General features: G+C 46.7%; 1 protein-coding gene across 1 annotated transcript in view; it reads left to right on the top strand.

The window, feature by feature from the left end:
- LOC134958615 (inter-alpha-trypsin inhibitor heavy chain H3-like) overlaps positions 1-26,253 on the top strand; it is a 143,455-nt gene that overhangs the window by 35,092 nt on the left and 82,110 nt on the right. Inside the window, exons 2-6 of the mRNA XM_063941323.1 lie at positions 12,646-12,812; positions 16,708-16,812; positions 17,747-17,909; positions 19,055-19,165; positions 19,255-19,383. Of these exons, the coding sequence (XP_063797393.1) occupies positions 12,646-12,812; positions 16,708-16,812; positions 17,747-17,909; positions 19,055-19,165; positions 19,255-19,383 (675 nt within the window). The remainder of the gene's footprint in view (positions 1-12,645; positions 12,813-16,707; positions 16,813-17,746; positions 17,910-19,054; positions 19,166-19,254; positions 19,384-26,253) is intronic.

Genomic DNA, 26,253 nt, shown 5'->3' with positions numbered 1-26,253 from the left:
GAGCATTATGGGGTTGCTCCAAGGTAGGTAGCTCTTAGCTTAGACATATTGTAGTAAGGAGCCATTATCATGTGGCTCCTTGCTGGTTAATCTTAGACCCAGATTGGGGTAATGGAGGTGTGAGGTGTGGTGCCTCTGGACTGGCTGAGCTGGATGGCCTTAGTGTGGCATACCTTTACATTCTATTAACACTTTTCACTTATAAATTTCTTAACACTATTTCTCTATTTTAATTGCATTTCATTTTGTATCACTTTCTCTATAGCTTCGGCTTCCTAAATACTAATTTATTAACACTATAGTTTTTTTCACTGGTATGCTACGCTGGGCTTTCTGGCTTATGCTGGTGTTTTGGGGTGCCACACCATGCACCTAGATATAGCGCTAGGGACCCCAAATATACAGAGACGCCTTGATGCGGCTTTGGGGCTTATTCACACATTTGCGCAAATATGTGTAACGAAGATCTCTGAATTCTGTTATCATGTGGAATTTATATCTGGTTACGGTTATGATTCAGGGTGCTGGGGGAAACAAATGCCTTTTTTTCTTGCTTAGAAATACCCCTCCCTTTCGAGCACCTGAATGATATCACTAAGCTAATTGAGCATCTACCAGTATATATGTATATTGAGGATGAACCCTCGGTCCCCGACACAAGGGTACATATGTTTGTGAAAAAGAAACCGATTATTAATTTTCTCACATCTCATGAATTAAATGAATTCTTTATAAAAGCTTGGGAGACTCCGGAGAAGAGACCGCAGATCCCCAAAAGAATTTATATGGCATACCCCTTCCCTAAACAGGACAGGGAGATTTAGGAATCACCTCCCACTGTGGACAAGGCCCTGACGCACTTGTCCAAGAAGGTGGCGCTACCGTCTCCTGACACAGCTGCCCTTAAGGACCCTGCAGATCGCAGGCAAGAAACTACCTTAAAGTGTATTTATTCTCATACGGGTGCTGTACTACGACCGACGATTGCGTCAGCATGGCTGTATAGCACAATTGCAGCTTGGACAGATGAGCTGACAGATCAATTTGATAATATGGATAAGGATACTATATTCTTAACTCTAGCCCATATAAAAGACGCAGTCTTATTTATGAGGGGTGCTCAAAGAGACATTGGATTGCTGGCTTCTAGGGCCAATGCCATATCTATCTCAGCGAGACGATCCTTATGGACTCGCCAATGGACGGGTGATGCGGATTCCAAAAAACATATGGAAGTTCTACCCTATAAGGGTAATGTATTGTTTGGGGATGGGCTGACGGACCTGGTTTCCACAGCTACAGCAGGTAAATCAAACTTTTTACCATATATTCCCCAACAGCAAAAGAAAATACCGCCCTATCAGATGCAGTCCTTTCGATCGCACAAGTCCAGAAGAGGTCGGGGATCCTCCTTCCTTGCCAGAGGTAAGGGCAGAGGCAAAAGAGCACCTGCTTCGGCAGGCGCCCAGGAACAAAAGTCCTCCCCGGCTACTCCAAAACCCACAGCATGACGCTGGGGCTCCCCTGAGGGAGTCCGCACCGGTGGGCGTACGTCTTCGACTTTTCAGCCGGGTCTGGGTCAGCTCAGACCTGAATCCCTGGGTGTTAGAAATAGTTTCCCAGGGTTACAAACTGGAATTCGAGGAGGTGCCCCCGCGCCGATTTTTCAAGTCGGCCCTACCAGCTTCCACATCGGAACGGGATGTAGTGTTAGCTGCAATTAAAACGCTGTGTATACAGCAAGTGATAATCAGGGTTCCCATGAACCAGCAGGGAAGAGGTTACTACTCAACCCTCTTTGTGGTCCCGAAACCGGACGGTTCGGTCAGACCTATCTTGAATCTGAAATCTCTAAACCTGTACATAAAAAGATTCAAATTCAAAATGGAATCGCTCGGAGCGATAATAGCCAATATGGAGGAGGGGGAGTTTATGGTGTCTCTGGACATAAAGGATGCGTACCTTCATGTCCCCATGTATTCCCCCCATCAGGAATTCCTGAGATTCGCTGTACAGGATTGTCATTAACGATTTCAGATGTTGCCGTTTGGACTTTCCACGGCCCCGAGGATTTTCACCAAGATAATGGCGGAAATGATGGTGGTCCTGCGCAAGCATGGAGTCACAATTATCCAATACTTGGACGATCTCCTAATAAAGGCGAGGTCCACAGAGAAATTGCTAGCGTGTGGCGCTCTCTCTGAGAGTGTTCCAGCAACACGGTTGGATTCTAAATCTACCAAAGTCACAGTTGATTCCGACAACTCGACTAACGTTCCTAGGTATGATACTGGATATGGAACAAATGAAAGTCTTCCTCCCAATAGAGAAAGCCCAGGACATCCAGAACATGGTCAGAGACCTGCTAAAACCGAAAAGGGTGTCTGTTCACCAATGCATTCGAGTTCTGGGAAAGATGGTGGCGGCCTACGAGGCCATTCCATTTGGATGGTTCCATGCAAGGACTTTTCAATGGGACCTTCTGGACAAGTGGTCCGGGTCCCACCTGTACTTACATCGAAAATAACTCTGTCCCCAGGGGCCAGAGTGTCTCTCCTGTGGTGGTTGCAAAGTGCTCACCTGCTGGAGGGTCGCAGGTTCGGAATTCAGGATTGGATCCTGGTTACCACGGACGCGAGCCTCTGAGGATGGGGAGCAGTTACACAAGGAAGAAATTTTCAGGGACTTTGGTCAGACCAGGAGTCCTGTCTACACATCAATGTGTTGGAACTCAGGGCCATATACAATGGCCTTCGATAAGCGGAGAGTCTTCTTCGAAAACTACCAGTTCTGATTTAGTCAGATAATGTCACAGCAGTGACTCATGTGAACCGCCAAGGCGGGACAAGAAGCAGAGTCGCGATGGCGGAAGCCACCAGGATTCTTCGCTGGGCGGAAAATCACGTAAGCGCTCTGTCGGCTGTCTTCATTCCGGAAGTGGACAACTGGGAAGCAGACTTCCTCAGCAGACACGATCTCCATCCAGGAGAGTGGGGACTTCATCAAGAAGTCTTTGCAGACATAAAGAGTCTTTGGGGAACTCCTCAAATAGACATGATGGTGTCACGCCTCAACAAAAAACTTTGGAGGTATTGTGCCAGGTCTCGGGACCCTCAGGCAGTAGCAGTAGGCGCTCTGATAACACCGTGGGTGTTCAAATCAGTCTACGTGTTTCCTCCTCTTCCTCTCATCACAAAAGTGTTGAGGATCATAAGACGAAGAAGAGTACAGACGATACTCGTTGTCCCAGACTGGCCTCGAAGGGCCTGGTACTCAGATCTACAAGAGATGCTCACAGGAGATCCCTGGCCTCTTCCTCTGAGGGAAGACCTGTTGCAGCAGGGGCCCTGTGTATTTCAAGACTTACCGCGGTTACGTTTGACGGCATGGCGGTTGAACGCCGAATCCTAGCAAACAAAGGGGATTCCGGAACAGGTCATCCCTATCTTAATAAAGGCTAAGAAGGAGGTGATGGTAAAGCATTATCACCGTATCTGGCGAAAGTATGTGTCTTGGTGTGAGACCAAGAATGCACCTACGGAAGATTTTCATCTGGGTTGTTTTCTCCACTTCCTACAGACTGGAGTGGACATGGGCCTGAAATTAGGCTCTGTTAAGGTACAGATTTCGGCCCTCTCGATTTTCTTTCAGAAGGAATTGGCTTCTCTTCCAGAAGTCCAGACTTTTGTAAAGGGAGTTCTGCACATCCAGCCCCCTTTTGTGCCTCCAGTGGCACCGTGGGACCTGAACGTGGTGTTGCAGTTCCTAAAATCACCCTGGTTTGAACCGCTTAACAAGGTTGAGTTGAAGTTTCTTACCTGGAAGGTGGTCATGTTGCTGGCCTTGGTATCAGCAAGGCGAGTGTCCGAATTGGCGGCTTTGTCACACAAGAGCCCCTACTTGATTTTTCATGGATCGAGTTGAATTGAGGACACATCCGCAATTTTTGCCTAAAGTGGTTTCTTCGTTCCATGTGAATCAACCTATTGTGGTGCCTGTGGCTACAAGTGATCTGGAGGATTCCAGATCCCTGGACGTAGTCAGGGCTTTAAAGATTTATGTAGCCAGGATGACTAGAATTAGGAAAACAGAGGTTTTGTTTGTCCTTTATGCTGCTAACAAGATTGGCGCACCTGCATCGAAGCAGACGATTGCTCGCTGGATTTGTAATACGATTCAGCAGGCTCATTCTACGGCTGGATTGCCGGTACCAAATTCGGTTAAGACCCATTCCACTAGGAAGGTGGGCTCTTCTTGGGCGGCTGCCCGAGGTGTTTCGGCATTACAGCTTTGCCGAGCGGCGACTTGGTCGGGGTCAAACACTTTTGCTAAATTCTACAAGTTTGATACCCTGGCTGATGAGGACCTAGCGTTTGCTCAGTCGGTGCTGCAGAGTCATGCGCACTCTCCCGCCCGATTGGATGCTTTGGTATAAACCCCATGGTCCTTACGGAGTCCCCAGCATTCTCTAGGACGTAAGAGAAAATAAGATTTTAAACCTACCGGTAAATCTATTTCTCCTAGTCCGTAGAGGATGCTGGGCGCCCGTCCCAGTGCGGAAACTCTGCAAGACTGGTATATAGATGTTGCTTACATAAGGGTTATGTTACAGTTGGAATCGGTCTTGGACCGTTGCTGTTATTGTTCATACGGTTAACTGGTTATGTATGATCCAGGTTACACGGTATGATTGGTCTGGGCTGGTATGAATCTTGCCCTTGGATTTATAAATCCTGCCTTGTAGTGTCCATCTCCTCTGGGCACAGTTCTCTAACTGAGGTCAGGAGGAGCGGCATAGAGGGAGGAGCCAGTGCACACCAATAGTCAAAGTTCTTTTAGGTGCCCTATCTCCTGCGGAGCCCGTCTATACCCCATGGTCCTTACGGAGTCCCCAGCATCCTCTACGGACTAGGAGAAATAGATTTACCGGTAGGTTTAAAATCTTATTTTTTGTGTGACAGGAGTTGGATCCTGTCTTTATACTAAACCATACTGCTTGATGATCACTGGATCCCAGGTGCTCACCCACATATATGTTGGATATCCTATCACCATTTGTAAGAATTAAATCTAATATTGAGTCTTTGCGAGTGGGCTCCATCACCAATTGCTTGAGAGATGCTCCCTGAAAGAAATGTAGAAATTTGCCACCTGTAGCTGAGCTTGCAAAAGACCCCTCACAATTTACATCAGGTAAATTAAAGTCTCCCATGATTATGACTTCTCCCTTTAAATCCATTTTAGTGATGTCCAACAATAGGTTCCTGTCCAAATCCTGCCCCTGGCCTGGTGGTCTATAGATCACCCCAATGCGAATAACATCCTTCTCCCCGGTTTCTATGGTGACCCAAAGGGCCTCAGTTTTGTCTTCAGTATTTTGTATTAAAGTAGCATTTATGCTTTTTTTTCACATACATTGCTACTCCTCCTCCTATTCTTCCTATTCTATCCTTCCTAAATAAATTGTATCCTGGTATAGCTATGTCCCAGTCATGATTTTCATTGCACCATGACTCTGTAATACATGAGCCTTGTTTCCATACTGCGTATGAGATACAGAAGTGTGTAGGCATACTGGTGTTTGTGCATTGCAAACGTGTGTCCTTATGCCAGGAGCAGATGTGGCCAAGTGTAGGTGGAGTATAGTAAGGGGGTGTGTTTGTGTTGCAGCAGCGTGGGTGAGTACGCCCTTTAGGAGGCGGGTCTTATGAGAGCTATGACGTTTTCTGATGGGGCAATTTCCATTATCTTTTATAGAACATTTTTACACAAGCGGTGAGCGTTGGTAATTGGCAAAACACAATGAAATGAAAAACAAAGATGGAACTCGCTGAATATCCATAACTTAATGCAGACTCAGTGCCAATGGGCTAAGAAGTAGTAATGTCATATGGGAGGTGCAAGGGGACGAGGTGCAGGGGATGGGGGAAGGAATACGGTCATTAGGTTAACCAAACTGAAGCCGACAGTCATTAGGTCGACCACTATTGGTCGACAGGGTTTCTAGGTAGACATGGTCCCTAGGTCGATATGACAAAAGGTTGACATTAATTTTTCACAATTTATTTTTAAATTTTTTAACTTTTTCATTCTTTACAATCCATGTGGACTACAATTGGGAACAGTAACCTGCCCGATGCACGATGAGCCATGCAAGGGGACAGGGTGCACTAATTGGGGTTCCCGGTCACTCTACGAAGAAAACAATACCATTTTTTTAAAAACTCATGTCGACCTTTTTTCATGTCAACCTAGAGTCCCTGTCGACCTAGAAACCATGTTGACCTTACTGTCGACCAATAGTGGTTGACCTAGACACTGTCGATCTAAGTCTAGTCTATCTAACATACCTTGCCCGAAGTGCGAGGGGATGCGGTGCACTGATTGGGGTTCCCGGGCACTACAAAGAAAATGACACCAAAAAAAATAAAAAAATATCATGTCGACCTAGAAACCCTGTTGACCTACTGCATGTCGACCAATAGTGGTCAACCTAAGTGTTGTCAACCCAATGACCCATACCCTGGGGGAAGGGGTAACTGGAAGGCGCCGTATGGTGAGACTATTCCAGCCTCGTTCTGCTGTTTGGAGTAGATCTCTCTTGCCCCGCATCGTCACTGTCTGGCTCCCGGTAGCAGGAGGAGGGTAAAAGATGGATCCATGCTAAATTCTCACACACCCGAAGAAGCCGGATCCAAACAAAGTATATAGGAAAACTTGGCTCCATGCCAAATTCTGAAATGCTGGATCCATGCTATAGTATAGTAATATAAAAAGCCGCCCAGTTGTCCGTCCAAGTTGCAGTGTGTTTGGGCTTCCTTACACGCACAACATTATCAAACTGACGGAACTTATGTTGCAAAAGCCTCCATGGAGCACACAGAACCTGAAACGCTGCCGCTTGCTGGGTCCAGTAAGGTCCTGGTACCTCAATAACCAGAGGCTAGAAGGTGTCTGACACAGGTCTAGAGCAGTGTTTCCAACCACAGTCCTCACGGTACACTAGCAGTCCAGGTGTTAGTGATATCCATGCTTGAGCAGAGATGGTTAAATCAAAATAGCTACTAATGAAGTCTCCTGTGTATGGCTATCCTTAAAACCTGGACTGTTAGGCTGGGTACACACCTGACTTTGAGGAGGAGACGGGGGAGAGCAGCGGCTACAGCAGCGATAGCAGGAGGATGGGGCACCGCCGCCAGACCTCACGGCAGCGTCCACCCGGCTCCAGCAAGCGGGACCTCGCTTGCTGGAGCCGGGTGGACGCTGCCGTGAACTGCGGCGGTGCCCCATCCACCTGATATCGCTGCTCTCTCCCGTCTCCCCACGGCCCTCCCTCCTCTCGGCTCCCTCATCTCAATTTGACTTTTTTTAAAGTCGGATTCAGATGGTCGGAAACGGGGCCAAAACCTGTTGGATTTGGACCCGTTTCCGACAGAAGCACGCGGATCGGCGGCTATTCCGCCGATTCACGTGCTTTCCGACAAGTAGGAATTCCTAACTTGTCGGATAATTCTGGGGTGTATTGAATAGGTCGGAAACCCCTTCCGACCTAAAAAAGTCGAAGACTGCCGTCTTTCCGACAGACGGCAGATTTCGACTGCGATTTAATATACCCCTATAACATCTGATGGCGCCACTCCTGCAATGTCTCCACAACCTGATTTTGCCTTTTAAATTACTGACGCTTTATAACCATGGGCAGGCTTGCCGTAATCTCGCCTGTGCCGGTACCTTGCAGGCTATTACATAAGGCTCTGACTATCTACCTCTCTCACTGTACAATACTGTGCAAAACATTTAGGCAGGTGTGGAAAAAATGCAGCAAAGTAAGAATCCTTTCAAATATAGATGTGCTAATAGTTTATTTTTATCAATTAACAAAATGCAAAGTGATTGAACAGTAGAAAAATCAAATCAATATTTCAATATCTAAATCAAATCACCCTTTCCTTCAAAACAGCATCAGTTCTAGGTACACTTGCACACAGTTTTGAAGGAACTCGGCAGGGAGGTTGTTCCAAGCATCTTGGAGAACCTATCACAGATCTTCTGTGGATGTAGCTTGCTCACATCTTTCTGTCTCTTCATGTAATCCCAGACAGACTCAATGATGTTGAGATCAGGGCTCTGTGGGGGCCGTATCATCACTTCCAGGACTCCTTGTTCTTCTTTACGCTGAAAATAGTTCTTAATGACATTGGCTGTATGTTTGGGGTTGTTCTCTTGCTGCAGAATACATTTGGAGCCAATCAGACACCTCCCTGATGGTATTGCATGATGGATAAGTACCTGCCTGTATTTCTCAGCATTGACGCACAAACGTTGAGGACTGTAGACACAGTGGTTGGCCAAGGAATCTTCGTGCGTTAGATGAAAGACACATCATGCTTACTTCCCTTCGAAATCAGATGTCCAGCAGTGCCATCAGCTCAGAACTGGAAGAAACCAGTGAGACCCAGGTACACAAATCTACTGTTGGCCAAATGTGGTCTTCATGGAAGAATTACGGCTCAAAAGCCATGCCTGTAATATGGCCAAGTGACTCAACTATGCATGAGAACATAGGAACTAGGGTGCAGAATAATGGCAAGAGGTGCTCTGGAGTCAAAATGTGAAATATTTGGCTGTAACAGAAGGCAGTTTGGTCGCCGAAGGGATGGAGCGCGGTACAATAATGAGTGCCTGCAGCAACAGTGTAGCATGGTGGAGGTTCCTGGAAAGTCTGGGGCTGCATTTTAACTAGTGATGTGCACTGGAAATTTTTCGGGTTTTGGATTTGGTTCCGCGACCGTGTTTTGGATTTGGAAGCGTTTTGGCAAAACCTCCCTGAAATTTTTTTGTCGGATTCGGGTGTGTTTTGGACTCTGGTGTTTTTTTTACAAAAAAACCTCAAAAAAGGTTTAAATCATAGAATTTGGGGGTCATTTTGATCCCATAGTATTATTAACCTCAATAACCATAATTTCCACTCATTTCCAGTCTATTCTGAACACCTCACACCTCACAATATTATTTTTAGTCCTAAAATTTGCACCGAGGTAGCTGGATGGCTAAGCTAAGCGACCCAAGTGGCCGACACAAACACCTGGCCCATCTAGGAGTGGCACTGCAGTGTTAGACAGGATGGCAGATTTAAAAAATAGTCCCCAAACAGCACATGATGCAAACAAAAAAAGAGGTGCAATGAGGTAGCTGTGTGACTAAGCTAAGCGACCCAAGTGGCGGACACAAACACCTGGCCCATCTAGGAGTGGCACTGCAGTGTCAGACAGGATGTCAGATTTAAAAAATAGTCCCCAAATAGCACATGATGCAAAGAAAAAAGAGGTGCAATGAGGTAGCTGTGTAACTAAGCTAAGCGACCCAAGTGGCCGACACAAACACCTGGCCCATCTAGGAGTGGCACTGCAGTTTTCTAGCAAGAGGATGAGTGCTTCCATCCTCATGTGAATCTGAACCACTAGCCATGAACATTGGCAAGGGCCTCAGCCGTTCCTTGCCACTCCGTGTCGTAAATGGCATATTGGCAAGTTTACGCTTCTCATCAAATGCTTTTAATTTTGATTTTTGGGTCATTTTACTGAACTTTTGTAGTATACTTGATGACACAGAGGTAGAGCAGTGGACTACTGTACCGTATTGCTATATATATATACTGGTGGTCACAGCAACATTCTGCACTGTCCCCTCCTACTATATACTGCGCACAACTAAAATGCAGCACAGGTATGGATGGATAGTATACTTGACGACACAGAGGTAGGTAGAGCAGTGGACTACTGTACCGTACTGCTATATATATACTGGTGGTCACAACAACATTCTGCACTGTCCCCTCCTACTATATACTGCGCACAACTAAAATGCAGCACAGGTATGGATGGATAGTATGCTTGACGACACAGAGGTAGGTAGAGCAGTGGACTACTGTACCGTACTGCTATATATTATATACTGGTGGTCAGCAAAATTCTGCACTCTCCTCCTACTATATATACTGCGCACAACTAAAATGCACCACAGGTATGGATGGATAGTATACTTGACGACACAGAGGTAGGTAGAGCAGTGGACTACTGTACCGTACTGCTATATATTATATACTGGTGGTCAGCAAAATTCTGCACTGTCCTCCTACTATATATACTGCGCACAACTAAAATGCACCACAGGTATGGATGGATAGTATACTTGACGACACAGAGGTAGGTAGAGCAGTGGCCTACTGTACCGTACTGCTATATATTATATACTGGTGGTCAGCAAAATTCTGCACTGTCCTCCTACTATATATACTGCGCACAACTAAAATGCACAACAGGTATGGATGGATAGTATACTTGATGACACAGAGGTAGGTAGAGCAGTGGCCTACTGTACCGTACTGCTATATATTATATACTGGTGGTCAGCAAAATTCTGCACTGTCCTCCTACTATATATACTGCGCACAACTAAAATGCACCACAGGTATGGATGAATAGTATACTTGACGACACAGAGGTAGGTAGAGCAGTGGCCTACTGTACCGTACTGCTATATAATACTGGTCATCACTGGTCAGCAAAATTCTGCACTGTCCTTCTACTATATACTACAATGCAGCACAGATATGGAGCGTTTTTCAGGCAGAGAACGTAGATATTTTCAGCACACTGAGCACAGATATTTGCAAGCACACTGAGCACAGATATTTGCAGCACACTGAGCACAGATATTTGCAGCACACTGAACACAGAAACTGAGAGAACGCTGCACGTCCTCTCGCTATCATCGCCAATGCACGAGTGAAAATGGCGTCGACGCGTGGCTCCTTATATAGAATACGAATCTCGTGAAAATCCGACAGCGGGATGATGACATTCGGGCACACTCGGGTTAACCGAGCAAGGCGGGAGGATCCGAGTCTGCCTCGGAACCGTGTAAAATGGGTGAAGTTTGGGGGGGTTCGGATTCCGAGGAACCAAACCCGCTCATCACTAATTTTAACAAATAGAGTTGTGAATTTGATCAGGATTAATGGTGTCCTCAATACTGAGAAATACAGGCAGGTACTTATCCATCGTGCAATACCATCAAGGAGGCGTCTAATTGGCTCCAAATGTATTCTGCAGCAGGATAACGATACCAAACATACTGTCAGCGTCCGAGGTCTTACCGGAACGCTAAGGGCCGCGGGGCTGGCTTCACGGGCGGCTGGGCAGTGGCGGAGGAGGGCTGCAGCGCTGGGTCCGGGGGAAAGGCAGCGGTAATGGCGGCGAGGGGGTCCGCTCGTGGCGGCGGGACGCCCCTGCAGCGGCTCCCTCTCGCTAAACCGTTGCCTAGGAGACCAGGCGCAGTGTGCAGCATGATCATGGAAAAGGTCTGCATTACTGGCCGCCGCCATGTTGGAGACCAAGTTTCTGGTATGATTCTTGTTCCTGGTTCTTCTAGCCAATCCAAGGAAACTTCTTCCTATAAAAGGGGGCTGGTTTAGGACAGGGATGCCAGTGCTTCAAGTTACAACCCTGTTGTAGGTGCTTTTGCCTGTGCTCCCTGGATTCCTGCTGTATTCTGGTACTTCTAACCCTGCTTAGCCGGTTCTCAGTTGTTGCTCCAGCCCTGCCGTCCCTAGCCTGCTGCTGCCTGTGGAGACGCTCCTGGAAAAACCGGTCCAGTAAGACCCTGGGCACGGACGACCCCGGGTCTCCTGCTTCGTCCTTCGAGCCACAGTCCGCAGATCCTTGTCTCCAGCCAAGTCCTCGAACCACCATTCACAGTCCTCAGCTCGTTATCCCCAGCCTCGTCTTACAAGCCACAGTCTACAGTTCTCAGTCTCCAGCCACGTCCTTGAACCACCGTTCTCAGCCCCTTATCCACAGACTTGTTTTGCAAATCTCCATCCTCGGTTCTCTGTCTTCAGTTACGTCTACAACCATCATTCACAGTTCTGCAGTTCATTATTTACAACTTCGCCTTTCAAGCCACAAACCCGCAGTTCCTTGTCTACAACTACGTCCCAAGTCATCGTCCACCAGCCACAGTTCTCATCCTCAGCCCCATCCTCAAGAACTACAACCCACAGACTCTGAGCCCCGCCTACGTCCCTCATTACCCCTTGCTTCATGAGAAGGAACTATATCCAACCCCCTCGTCTTGTTCATCCCCAGTCTAATCCCTCCTTGGGCGAGTCTCAGCTGCCGGATCCTCAAACCTTGCTAGATGTGACACATACAGCCAATGTCATTAAGAACTATCTTCAGCGTAAAGAAGAACAAGGAGTCCTGGAAGTGATGATATGGCCCCCACAGAGCCCTGATCTAAAAAAAAAAAATTGCGTCTGTCTGGGTTTACATGAAGAGACAGAAGGATTTGAGCAAGTTAAATCCACAGAAGATCTGTGATTTGTTCCCCAAGATATTTGGAACAACCTCCCTGCCAAGTTCCTTCAAAAACTGTGTGCAAGTGTACCTAGAAAAATTGATTTTGATATACTGTATATCCAAGTTTCCCAAACTCCGCCATTACAGTCATATTGTAGTATATGGTTATGAGCATGAGCATAAGGTAGCACGTGGGAGGCCAGATGGTTCCGACTCAGTGTCAGGCCCAATGTTTGGCAGCTTTGTATGTATCAGACACGAATACAGTGTGGTTTTTCCGTAGGACGACCGAGCGATGGAGATCCACACTATGGACATTGACTGTAAAATCACATCTCGCTTCGCTCGCACATTTATCACCACTAAAATCCGGAACACGCGGAACTCCTCCCACGAGGCCGTGTTTTCTGTGGAGCTTCCGAAAACGGCCTTTATCACCAACTTCAGCATGTGAGTACAGCCTCGGCCTACACCCGCAGTGCAGCACTGTCACAGCTTAGTGCATACACATAAGAGCAAGTTTAGAGAGGTTTGCGTTGCTGTCCGTCCCAGACAAATGGAAATGCGGCCTCTAGGATGCATTTTTCTTTCTAGTCTCTGTATTTTAGCTCAGACACAAGTGATAGGCGCGGCGCCCGGTCAGTAGAGACTCCACGCGGCTGCGCTTTTTCTTTTTGATATCAAAGGCGAATATGTGACAAAAATAAACAGTAAAGGCAATTGCTGGGAAGAGGGAGGGGCGGAGTAAGGGGAAGGGGGTCAGGGACTGAACACAACTCACGTAGCAAATATCAACACGAGGGAAATGTTTACGAAATAGCACTGCTGTCTGCTCTAGCGTCTGCTGCCGGAAGCGCGGATGCGATAATATGCTAATATGCTACAGGGTGTTCCAAAAGTCTTACAACCGCATGGGGAAAATTTTATTTTACAGTAAATGCTGGAAGCGGCCGCTATTCTGTGCTTCACACAAATGGACATGGCTAATCACGTTCTAGAACCCCCTTTGCAATGTTTCCGGTGATATTGCATTGACACATTTCTGAATGTTTGCTTGCAATTCTGGAATACTGTGCAGGTGTGTTGCGTAGGCAGCGTCCTCCGGTTACTCCTGCAAAAAAAAAGTTTTAACTTCAGTCGGCAGCTTCTCACTGTGGGAGGTCATTCCGACCCAATCGCACGCTGCTCTTTTTCACAGATGCGCGATCGGGTCGGGTCTGCGCATGCGCAGCGGGCGCAATTCGCAGACGCGTCGTTGCCCAGCGACGGCCGTTGCCGGGAAACAACGCTTTCTACGAAGAAAGTTGTTGCAGCAGCAACCGCAATAAGATTGACAGCAGGAAGGTGGATCCGGGCGTCAACTGACCGTTTTCGGTTGAGTGGGGAGTCCAACGCAGGCGTGTCCAGGCGTTTGCAGGGGCGGGTGTCTGACGTCAATTCCAGGACCTGACACGCTGAAGTCATTGCAGTGGGTAAGTAAGTCCAGACCTACCTATCCTGCACAAAAGTTTTTTGCATAGCCCGGCTGCACAAGAGATTGCAGCCTTGCCGTGCAAAAATCCACTCCCCCATAGGCGGCATCTACCTCGCATGGGCAGCAAAAAGTTGCTGCGTAGGATCAGGTCAGATATGAGGTCCTCTGTCCGCGACATTCCCTGTCTCCTGTAACTTGTCGTACAGCCGCTTCATGGAGGATTTGTTTGGAGCAACTGTTCCGTAACTCTCTGTGAAGGTCTCCTGCGTCCGGGCAGAACTGCAGGAGCAGATGTACGCTGCGGCAACGTGTACCTCATAGGTCATCAGTTCCAGTTTTCAATGTTCTTCACCACCTGGAAAAGAAGAAAATTACATGCGCTTCCCTATATGGTTGTGCAACTTTTGAACACCCTGTAGCTTCAGCTTTCCCCTTGTGCACTAGCACGTGGACTGTGGCATCACAAGGAGGTACGTGGGGTGCGGACTGCTCCCGGGTGTCAACCTGTCACTGACACATTTGCAAAACTTTCATGACACGCCCATGAGACAGCCACCACCCAGGAACTGCTGAAATTCTGATACTATCGGTCCCATGCACAATAGCACCGTTGTGCGTACAGTCAGCAAGATAATCACTCGTTGCCAGCGGAATACAGCGCCGGTTGCGTGCTCCCAGGCCCATCATGTATTATGAGTCAGTACACACACATTTCCAAGAAGAGTTTATTGGTTCATTTAGTTTATTTGCTCATTACATTTTTGTTTTCTTTTATTGAGCATATTGCTATCCTCCCTATAGAATTGTATGGGAATGGATGATGGCTGCATAAGGTGGGTCCCAAGCGAGTTTATGTAGCTTCATGTAAAGGCTTATCACATTATACTGCTATCCAGAATTCTCATTGTGAACCCTCTTCTGTAAAATAAAAAATATATTGCGATTGTTTAAAAAGAAACACTAGACAACCTGCTTCAAGCATTAGAGAAGCTTTCCCGCAGAGAGTAACGCCATACATATGCAGCCTAGGGTGGACATTGACCATGGGTGGTTGGCATCCATCGTTGGTTTTCTGGTAATGGTGTTACCATGGATGCGGGAGGTTCCAGGACATTGACCATGGGTGGTTGTCATCCATTGTTGGTTTGCTGGTAATGGTGTGACCATGGATGGGCGAGGTTCCAGGACATTGACCATGGGTGGTTGTCATCCATCGTTGGTTTGCTGGTAATGGTGTTACCATGGATGGGAGAAGTTCCATGGTGTGCTTCGGTGTTAGACGTCTGATGATGGTTGCTTTCTTCTCTGCACATGTGTGGGTGCAAACCATCAATGGTTTATCAATCATTAATTTTCAGGAAAAGGTTAGAGACCATCGATGGAAGAGCCTTTTGATAGACAATCCTAATGCAGACTCAATGTAATTTCCACCCATCGGGAAAAGGTAGCGGTTTCTCTTTCTCCAATAATAGGAGATACCTATCACTGAAAGGTGGTGTGTATGTTGTTGTGTGAGGGGCATTTCACTGTATTTAGGATGGATGTGACCGCGTTATAAGCAGGATTGTGTAGTGTAGGGTATGATGGATAGGTAGGTATGGACCAGAGGTGGTGGTGGGGATAGAGGTGGCTGTTGGCGGGTTTATGTGGGTGGTGGAAGTGTTTAAGTAAATGACAGTGTGGTGATGGTGGGTGGGGAAGGATGGGAGGGTGGTCTCAGTTTACTGGCAGGACTACAGCTCAATGGGTGTTTAGGGGTGCAGTATCAGTATCTGTTGGTACAGGCTAAAAATGTATCAGTACAGGATATGGTGATCTAATGGGCCGATGGCATGTGTTGGTGCGGGAGGTGGTGGGATGTAGGAGTGGTGGAATGTGGGACTGATGTAAAACAAAAACAAATTGAGACTGGACATGACCTGGAATGTGGGAGTGGTGTTAACAAAACAAATTTACCATTCAAGATTAACGTCAGCCTATCAGGGGTGCCAAGAAGCGGACACCCGCTAAGAAGTTTCGGACTCACTGTGGAAGCATACCCTCCAACATGACCCATTCCATTTGGTACAAAATGCTCCGTTCCTGGACTTCCTTGCTAGTGGCAGTTGCAGAGGTGGGCTGCAGTACAGTCCAAAATCCAGATAGGGGAGCCACACCCACTGCCACCCCAAACGCTGCCAAACATCGCCTGCCGCGACTCACCGGTAGTTGGTGTGGCGCTCCCGTTTGAATTTTGGACTGTGCTGCAAAGGTAAATGACAAGACATGGTCTGGGGGTATGTGGTCAAAGTCCCAGCAGTCAGGATCCTGGCAGTCAGGAGACCAACAGTGGGATCCCAATGTCCAGGATCCCGAAAGATCCCACCAGTAAGTAGTGGGAGTAGGGTTAGGTTACGGGTGAAGTTAGGGTTAGGCTGTGAGAGGGGTGGGTTAATGTTAGGGTTAAAATACTGGGATGCATCAGGATTCCGTCCGTCTGGATTCCGCTGTCCGTCTTTTAACGGTTGGGATCCCGACTGCCGGAATTTCTTACCCAGCCCTGCCTGACACACAATAGGGTCAGTTCAGCTCAGGACAAATTGCGCGTGATATCGGAGGTTTGGGTTTGGTGCACTGCCTTCCATGCCGTGCCGGACGCCGGCTGGACTCGGACATTTTTTTAAAGGGGCAATTACTTACAAGACATGGTTTTGCATTGTCAGTGATCGTCCCTTAAAAAAAACCATGGAGTTCGGCTGGCAGCCCGCACGGCCGCCTAACCCGAGCTGTCATTACATCCGGCCCATGATCTGAGGCTGAGTGACATTATACAGAGCACAGGAGGCGTAGTCTAAGACCCACTGGAAATCAATGTGTCCCCATTATTTGTAGGACTGTGGATGGTGTAACGACTGTCGGAGTGGTGAAAAAGAAAGCGGAGGCAGATGAACAGTACAGAGGAGCGGTGTCCAGGGGTGAGAGTGCCGGTCTGGTCCAGTAAGTGTCACCTACCTCCCTACCCCGCCCTCTCCCTGGCTACATACTGTATGTCAGCCATATGTTTTACAGACGCTATATTATGTGGTGCCATTATTATACGGCACAGCGACATGCAGACATGTGATAGATAAATCACAAGGAACGGAAACTAGACACATTACATTACAACAGGAAATGCCATAGAGTACCAGCCAATCAGCTCCTGGCTGCCATGTTACAGGCTGTGTTTGAATAGTTACAGTCAGGGGCTGACTGTTTTGGTACTCTAGCTCTCTCCACTTTATCTCTCTCCAAGGCCCAAGGTCTGCTTCTCCCTTAATGTCACATTAACTTTTTGTAAGTAGGAAATCATTTACAATTGCTCACTGCCCACTGCCATATTGCTGTGAAGGTCCATACCACACCCCAAGTCACTGACACTGGTGAATGGGGTGTAGTATGAGTGGCCGGCTGTCGGGATCCCGACCGCCGGAATGCCGGCAGTGGGGTGAGCACAAAAGAGATCCTTGCGGGCTTGCTGCCGGCACGGTGGCGTGCTACACGCGCCACGCTGTTTATTCTCCCTTCAGGGGTGTCATGGATCCCCCAAGAGGGAGAATAGTTGTCGGTATCCCGGCGCCGGTGTGCTGAGCGCCGGGATCCCGACAGCCGGTATATCAAGTGCCACCGGGTGAATGAATTGAGAGTAATATATGTTACAATACACTTTTTGCTGTTTATCTTTTTTATTTACATGTTCTGATGTCACATTGTAACCAAAAACACCTATCTTTACCATAATACGATTCTTGTCACAGCGTCACCCACCGGGGGGATAACCAAGATGTCTGCCCACACCGAGCAGAAACTGAGATGGTAGAACTGATAGAGCGCCATATTTCCCCTCCACATATCTAACTGTCTCCTGTGTATTTGGAATATATACGTACAGATCTACTGGAAGGAAAATGGAGCATTTTAAAATCTCGGTGAATGTCGGGGCGCTGGCGACGGCCGTATTTAAACTGACCTATGAGGAGTTGCTGAAGCGCCACCACGGAATTTACGAATTGCAGCTGAAAGTTAGACCCCAGCAGCTGGTAGAAAACTTCCAGGTGAGTGATCATTCCTCAGGTAGCCGACGTTCTGTACAGCTAGAGAGTATAGACCCATCTTCTGCCATGGCTGATCAGTGCACAGGTGAGTGACTATGGCCTGGACACTTACCACATCCTGGGGGAGATGTATCAAGCTTCAGAGAGAGATAAAGTACCAACCAACCAGCTCCTATGTGTCATTTTCAAACACAGCCTGTAACATGGAAGTCAGGAGCTGGCTGGTTGGTACTCTACTTTGTCTCTCTCCAAGACTTGATCCATCCATGTGGGACGTAGGAGGATGAAACAACCTGTAGCCAATCAGAACATTACGATGATAACAGCAGCACAGAGTACTTTAGATTGGCTAACTTGTGTCCATGTAACCCAGGGCTGGCCAAACCAGTCCTCGAGATCTACCAACAGGTCACATTTTCCAGAACACCTAGCTGGTGCACAGGTGTAGTCATTACTAATTAAGATGTGCTGCATTCATTCCTAACTGACCATTCTACAGATCTCCAGGAGGCCTGGAAAACATGAACTGTTGGTAGATCTCGAGGACCGGTTTGGCCAGCCCTGATGTAACCATATTGAAGTGGGAGGGGCCAGCCCAACATGTAGCCAATCCGAGCACAGAGTAGCGGCATCGACGGCAGTACAATGCAAAACTGCTACATCTAACTTGTTTTTTAATTTTATTCAACTAAGTACTTGCTCCCACAGGTCATGTGACTAATTAGCGCTGTGATTGGAAATGCGTGGGCAGTCCTGGTCAGTAGGGAGCACAGGGAACACTGGTAGAAGTGATGGGATTAGCTGTGTGGAGACACCAGGCCACCTGAGAATATACGCGGGTTGATTCAGAGTTGCACGCATTTCGCCCGTGGATGCAGACGCTTTGCTTGCTGCATCTGTGCTCTACACCCGCATACACCCGCTTGTGAAAGTAGCCGGCATCACTCTCAGCGCGCATTTATCACTGACCCCATCCCTGGCGCCATCCCTTCGGGTAATAAGAACAGATACATAAGGGTGGGGACGGTCCCTGCACTGGCGGACAGATGATCTGGATATGGGGGCGCACGTGTTAGCATCCACCTTGCCGTGGATTTCCGTGACCCGTTAGATAGTGGATACATTTATCCTCATTGCTCTTGCAGATAACCGTCGACATCACAGAACCGCAGGAAATCAGTTTTGTAAAAGCCTTTGGAAAGTTCATCACGAATGAGTTGACGGAAACCGTTGACGTAAATCACACGCACAACAAGGTGATGATGCATCGAATCAGTCCTCCAAAACGTAACGATGGCGTTTCATCATTATGTGATATTAATTGGAGAAAATGTCTGTGTTACAGGCGCATATTGTATTCAGACCAACGGTAGATCAGCAGCGCAAGTGTCATGACTGCGTAGAGACGCTGCTGGACGGAGACTTTGTTGTAAAATATGATGTTAAGAGACAGACTTCAGCTGGAAATATACAGGTGATGTATTATATACAGGTGATATATTATATACCGGCGATATATTATATACAGGTGATGTATTATATACAGGTGATGTCAGGGCCGGTTCTTGGGCGCTCTGCGCCCCGGGCGACAATAGGGAGCGTGGCTACGTACAGGGGGCGTGGTCATTTACACCCACTGTACAGACTGAAATGATGTGCGGTGCGCGATGACGTCATCGCGCACCGCACAGTAAAGAACCTCTCCACGAAGGGAAACTAGACACGTACGCGTCTAGTTTCTCTTCACAGCGGCAGCGGGGGGCAACGGGCAGCAGGGGGCACAGCAGCAGCGGATCTTGCCCTGGTGCGGCGCCCTCCGGATGACGCCCTGCGCACTCCGGAAGGCGGCGCCCCGGGCAAAAGTCCTGCTTGCCCGTGGCAAGATCCGCTCCTGGGTGATGTATTATATACAGGTGATGTATTATATACAGGTGATGTATTACATACAGGTGATATATTATATACAGGTGATGTATTACATACAGGTGATATATTATATACAGGTGATGTATTACATACAGGTGGTGTATTATTTATATACAGGTGATGTATTATATACAGGCGGTGTATTATATACAGGTGATGCATTATATACAGGCGATGCATTATATACAGGTGATGTATTACATACAGGTGATGTATTATTTATATGCCGGTGACATTATGTACAGGTAATATATTATATGCAGTTGATATATTACATACAGGTGATATATACAGGTGATGTATTACATATAGGTGACATATTAAATATGGTGATATATTATATACAGGTGATATATACAGGTGATGTATTACATACAGGTGATATATTATATACAGTATTATATACAGTTGGTATATTATATACAGGTGATGTATTACATACAGGTGATATATTACATACAGGTGATGTATTACATACAGGTGATATATACAGGTGATGTATTACATACAGGTGATATATTAAATGCAGTGATATATTATATGCAGGTGATATATACAGGTGATATATTATATACAGTATTATATACAGTTGGTATATTATATACAGGTGATGTATTACATACGGGTGATGTATTACATACAGTTGATGAATTATAGACAGGTATATTATATACAGGTGATGTACTATAAGAAGGTGATGCATTATATACAGGTGATGTATTATATATAGGTAATATATTAAGGTGATGTATTATATGTAGATCATGTATTATATATAATGGTGTTTTATATGCAGCTGGCGTATTATATACAGGAGCTGTGTTATATGTAGGTGATGTATTATATGCATGTGATGTACTATATACAGGTCATGTATTATATACAGGTGATTCATTTTATATATTTGATGTATGAATGGTGATTTATTGATGACATAAACTTATATTGTGAATACTGCACCTGTCAGTATAGAACTGATTTTGGATCTATAATTATAATTACAATATGTGGATCTATAATTACACATAGGCAGAAGTAAGCCAATAGAGTGGTTGGAATGTAGGGTGTATATAACTGCAGCGGGTCTGTGTATAAGAGTAATGCTTGACCTCTCCCGACACTACCCCCCCTCCCCCACCCAAAAAAAAAGGAGGAAGTACAGGCAGTTCCATAAGCAGATAGTTTGTCCCTCCAGGGCCGGATCAAGAGCAACATGGGCCTGGGGCTAAAAATGGGCAACAACCTAACCTGAGATGCAGAGGAGGTATGACCAGTGAAATGTAGAGATGAGCGGGTTCGGTTTCTCTGAATCCGAACCCGCCCGAACTTCATGGTTTTTTTCACGGGTCCGAGCAGACTCGGATCCTCCCGCCTTGCTCGGTTAACCCGAGCGCGCCCGAACGTCATCATGACGCTGTCGGATTCTCGCGAGACTCGGATTCTATATAAGGAGCCGCGCGTCGCCGCCATTTTCACACGTGCATTGAGATTGATAGGGAGAGGACGTGGCTGGCGTCCTCTCCATTTAGATTAGAAGAGAGAGAGAGAGAGAGATTGACCTGATTTACTGGAGCTTAGGAGTACTGTAGAAGTGTAGAGAGTGCAGAGTTTACTAGTGACTGACCACAGTGACCACCAGACAGTGCAGTTTTATTTAATATATCCGTTCTCTGCCTGAAAAAAACGATACACACAGTGACTCAGTCACATACCATATCTGTGTGCACTGCTCAGCCCAGTGTGCTGCATCATCTATGTATATATATCTGACTGTGCTCAGCTCACACAGCTTATAATTGTGGGGGAGACTGGGGAGCACTGCAGTGCCAGTTATAGGTTATAGCAGGAGCCAGGAGTACATATTATATTAAAATTAAACAGTGCACACTTTTGCTGCAGGAGTGCCACTGCCAGTGTGACTGACCAGTGACCTGACCACACTGACCACCAGTATAGTTAGTAGTATACTATATTGTGATTGCCTGAAAAAGTTAAACACTCGTCGTGTGACTTCACTTGTGTGGTGTTTTTTTTTTTTATTCTATAAAAAACTCATTCTGCTGACAGACAGTGTCCAGCAGGTCCGTCATTATATAATATATACCTGTCCGGCTGCAGTAGTGATATATATATATTTTTTATATCATTATTTATCATCCAGTCGCAGCAGACACAGTACGGTAGTTCACGGCTGTAGCTACCTCTGTGTCGGCACTCGGCAGTCCATCCATAATTGTATACCACCTACCCGTGGTTTTTTTTTCTTTCTTCTTTATACATACATACTACTACATCTCTTTATCAACCAGTCTATATTAGCAGCAGACACAGTACAGTACGGTAGTCCACGGCTGTAGCTACCTCTGTGTCGGCACTCGGCAGTCCGTCCATAATTGTATACCACCTACCCGTGGTTTTTTTTTCTTTCTTCTTTATACATACATACTACTACATCTCTTTATCAACCAGTCTATATTAGCAGCAGACACAGTACAGTACGGTAGTTCACGGCTGTAGCTACCTCTGTGTCGGCACTCGGCAGTCCGTCCATAATTGTATACCACCTACCCGAGGTTTTTTTTTCTTTCTTCTTTATACATACATACTACTACATCTCTTTATCAACCAGTCTATATTAGCAGCAGACACAGTACAGTACGGTAGTTCACGGCTGTAGCTACCTCTGTGTCGGCACTCGGCAGTCCGTCCATAATTGTATACCACCTACCCGAGGTTTTTTTTTCTTTCTTCTTTATACATACATACTACTACATCTCTTTATCAACCAGTCTATATTAGCAGCAGACACAGTACAGTACGGTAGTTCACGGCTGTAGCTACCTCTGTGTCGGCACTCGGCAGTCCGTCCATAATTGTATACCACCTACCCGAGGTTTTTTTTTCTTTCTTCTTTATACATACATACTACTACATCTCTTTATCAACCAGTCTATATTAGCAGCAGACACAGTACAGTACGGTAGTTCACGGCTGTAGCTACCTCTGTGTCAGCACTCGGCAGTCCGTCCATAATTGTATACCACCTACCCGTGGTTTTTTTTTCTTTCTTCTTTATACTTATACATACTACTACATCTCTTTATCAACCAGTCTATATTAGCAGCAGACACAGTACAGTACGGTAGTCCACGGCTGTAGCTACCTCTGTGTCGGCACTCGGCAGTCCGTCCATAATTGTATACCACCTACCCGTGGTTTTTTTTTCTTTCTTCTTTATACTTATACATACTACTACATCTCTTTATCAACCAGTCTATATTAGCAGCAGACACAGTACAGTACGGTAGTCCACGGCTGTAGCTACCTCTGTGTCGGCACTCGGCAGTCCGTCCATAATTGTATACCACCTACCCGTGGTTTTTTTTTCTTTCTTCTTTATACTTATACATACTACTACATCTCTTTATCAACCAGTCTATATTAGCAGCAGACACAGTACAGTACGGTAGTCCACGGCTGTAGCTACCTCTGTGTCGGCACTCGGCAGTCCGTCCATAATTGTATACCACCTACCCGTGGTTTTTTTTTCTTTCTTCTTTATACTTATACATACTACTACATCTCTTTATCAACCAGTCTATATTAGCAGCAGACACAGTACAGTACGGTAGTCCACGGCTGTAGCTACCTCTGTGTCGGCACTCGGCAGTCCGTCCATAATTGTATACCACCTACCCGTGGTTTTTTTTTTCTTTCTTCTTTATACCTTTACATACTACTACATCTCTTTATCAACCAGTCTATATTAGCAGCAGACACAGTACAGTACGGTAGTCCACGGCTGTAGCTACCTCTGTGTCGGCACTCGGCAGTCCGTCCATAATTGTATACCACCTACCCGTGGTTTTTTTTTCTTTCTTCTTTATACTTATACATACTACTACATCTCTTTATCAACCAGTCTATATTAGCAGCAGACACAGTACAGTACGGTAGTCCACGGCTGTAGCTACCTCTGTGTCGGCACTCGGCAGTCCGTCCATAATTGTATACCACCTACCCGTGGTTTTTTTTTCTTTCTTCTTTATACTTATACATACTACTACATCTCTTTATCAACCAGTCTATATTAGCAGCAGACACAGTACAGTACGGTAGTCCACGGCTGTAGCTACCTCTGTGTCGGCACTCGGCAGTCCGTCCATAATTGTATACCACCTACCCGTGTTTTTTTTTTCTTTCTTCTTTATACTTATACATACTACTACATCTCTTTATCAACCAGTCTATATTAGCAGCAGACACAGTACAGTACGGTAGTTCACGGCTGTAGCTACCTCTGTGTCGGCACTCGGCAGTCCGTCCATAATTGTATACTAGTATCCATCCATCTCCATTGTTTACCTGAGGTGCCTTTTAGTTGTGCCTATTAAAATACGGAGAACAAAAATGTTGAGGTTCCAAAATTAGGGAAAGATCAAGATCCACTTCCACCTCGTGCTGAAGCTGCTGCCACTAGTCATGGCCGAGACGATGAAATGCCAGCAACGTCGTCTGCCAAGGCCGATGCCCAATGTCATAGTACAGAGCATGTCAAATCCAAAACACCAAATATCAGTAAAAAAAGGACTCCAAAACCTAAAATAAAATTGTCGGAGGAGAAGCGTAAACTTGCCAATATGCCATTTACCACACGGAGTGGCAAGGAACGGCTGAGGCCCTGGCCTATGTTCATGGCTAGTGGTTCAGCTTCACATGAGGATGGAGGCACTCAGCCTCTCGCTAGAAAAATGAAAAGACTCAAGCTGGCAAAAGCAGTAGCACCGCAAAGAACTGTGCGTTCTTCGAAATCCCAAATCCACAAGGAGAGTCCAATTGTGTCGGTTGCGATGCCTGACCTTCCCAACACTGGACGTGAAGAGCATGCGCCTTCCACCATTTGCACGCCCCCTGCAAGTGCTGGAAGGAGCACCCGCAGTCCAGTTCCTGATAGTCAGATTGAAGATGTCAGTGTTGAAGTACACCAGGATGAGGAGGATATGGGTGTTGCTGGCGCTGGGGAGGAAATTGACCAGGAGGATTCTGATGGTGAGGTGGTTTGTTTAAGTCAGGCACCCGGGGAGACACCTGTTGTCCGTGGGAGGAATATGGCCGTTGACATGCCTGGTGAAAATACCAAAAAAATCAGCTCTTCGGTGTGGAGGTATTTCAACAGAAATGCGGACAACAGGTGTCAAGCCGTGTGTTCCCTTTGTCAAGCTGTAATAAGTAGGGGTAAGGACGTTAACCACCTCGGAACATCCTCCCTTATACGTCACCTGCAGCGCATTCATAATAAGTCAGTGACAAGTTCAAAAACTTTGGGTGACAGCGGAAGCAGTCCACTGACCAGTAAATCCCTTCCTCTTGTAACCAAGCTCACGCAAACCACCCCACCAACTCCCTCAGTGTCAATTTCCTCCTTCCCCAGGAATGCCAATAGTCCTGCAGGCCATGTCACTGGCAATTCTGACGAGTCCTCTCCTGCCTGGGATTCCTCCGATGCATCCTTGCGTGTAACGCCTACTGCTGCTGGCGCTGCTGTTGTTGCTGCTGGGAGTCGATGGTCATCCCAGAGGGGAAGTCGTAAGACCACTTTTACTACTTCCACCAAGCAATTGACTGTCCAACAGTCCTTTGCGAGGAAGATGAAATATCACAGCAGTCATCCTACTGCAAAGCGGATAACTGAGGCCTTGGCATCCTGGGTGGTGAGAAACGTGGTTCCGGTATCCATCATTACTGCAGAGCCAACTAGAGACTTGTTGGAGGTACTGTGTCCCCGGTACCAAATACCATCTAGGTTCCATTTCTCTAGGCAGGCGATACCGAAAATGTACACAGACCTCAGAAAAAGAGTCACCAGTGTCCTAAAAAATGCAGCTGTACCCAATGTCCACTTAACCACGGACATGTGGACAAGTGGAGCAGGGCAGGGTCAGGACTATATGACTGTGACAGCCCACTGGGTAGATGTATGGACTCCCGCCGCAAGAACAGCAGCGGCGGCACCAGTAGCAGCATCTCGCAAACGCCAACTCTTTCCTAGGCAGGCTACGCTTTGTATCACCGCCTTCCAGAATACGCACACAGCTGAAAACCTCTTACGGCAACTGAGGAAGATCATCGCGGAATGGCTTACCCCAATTGGACTCTCCTGTGGATTTGTGGCATCGGACAACGCCAGCAATATTGTGTGTGCATTAAATATGGGCAAATTCCAGCACGTCCCATGTTTTGCACATACCTTGAATTTGGTGGTGCAGAATTATTTAAAAAACGACAGGGGCGTGCAAGAGATGCTGTCGGTGGCCAGAAGAATTGCGGGACACTTTCGTCGTACAGGCACCACGTACAGAAGACTGGAGCACCACCAAAAACTACTGAACCTGCCCTGCCATCATCTGAAGCAAGAAGT

The sequence above is a fragment of the Pseudophryne corroboree genome, chromosome 9 (assembly GCF_028390025.1).
Source record: "Pseudophryne corroboree isolate aPseCor3 chromosome 9, aPseCor3.hap2, whole genome shotgun sequence".
Taxonomy (NCBI): domain Eukaryota; kingdom Metazoa; phylum Chordata; class Amphibia; order Anura; family Myobatrachidae; genus Pseudophryne; species Pseudophryne corroboree.
This window is presented reverse-complemented; position numbering and strand designations above follow the sequence as displayed.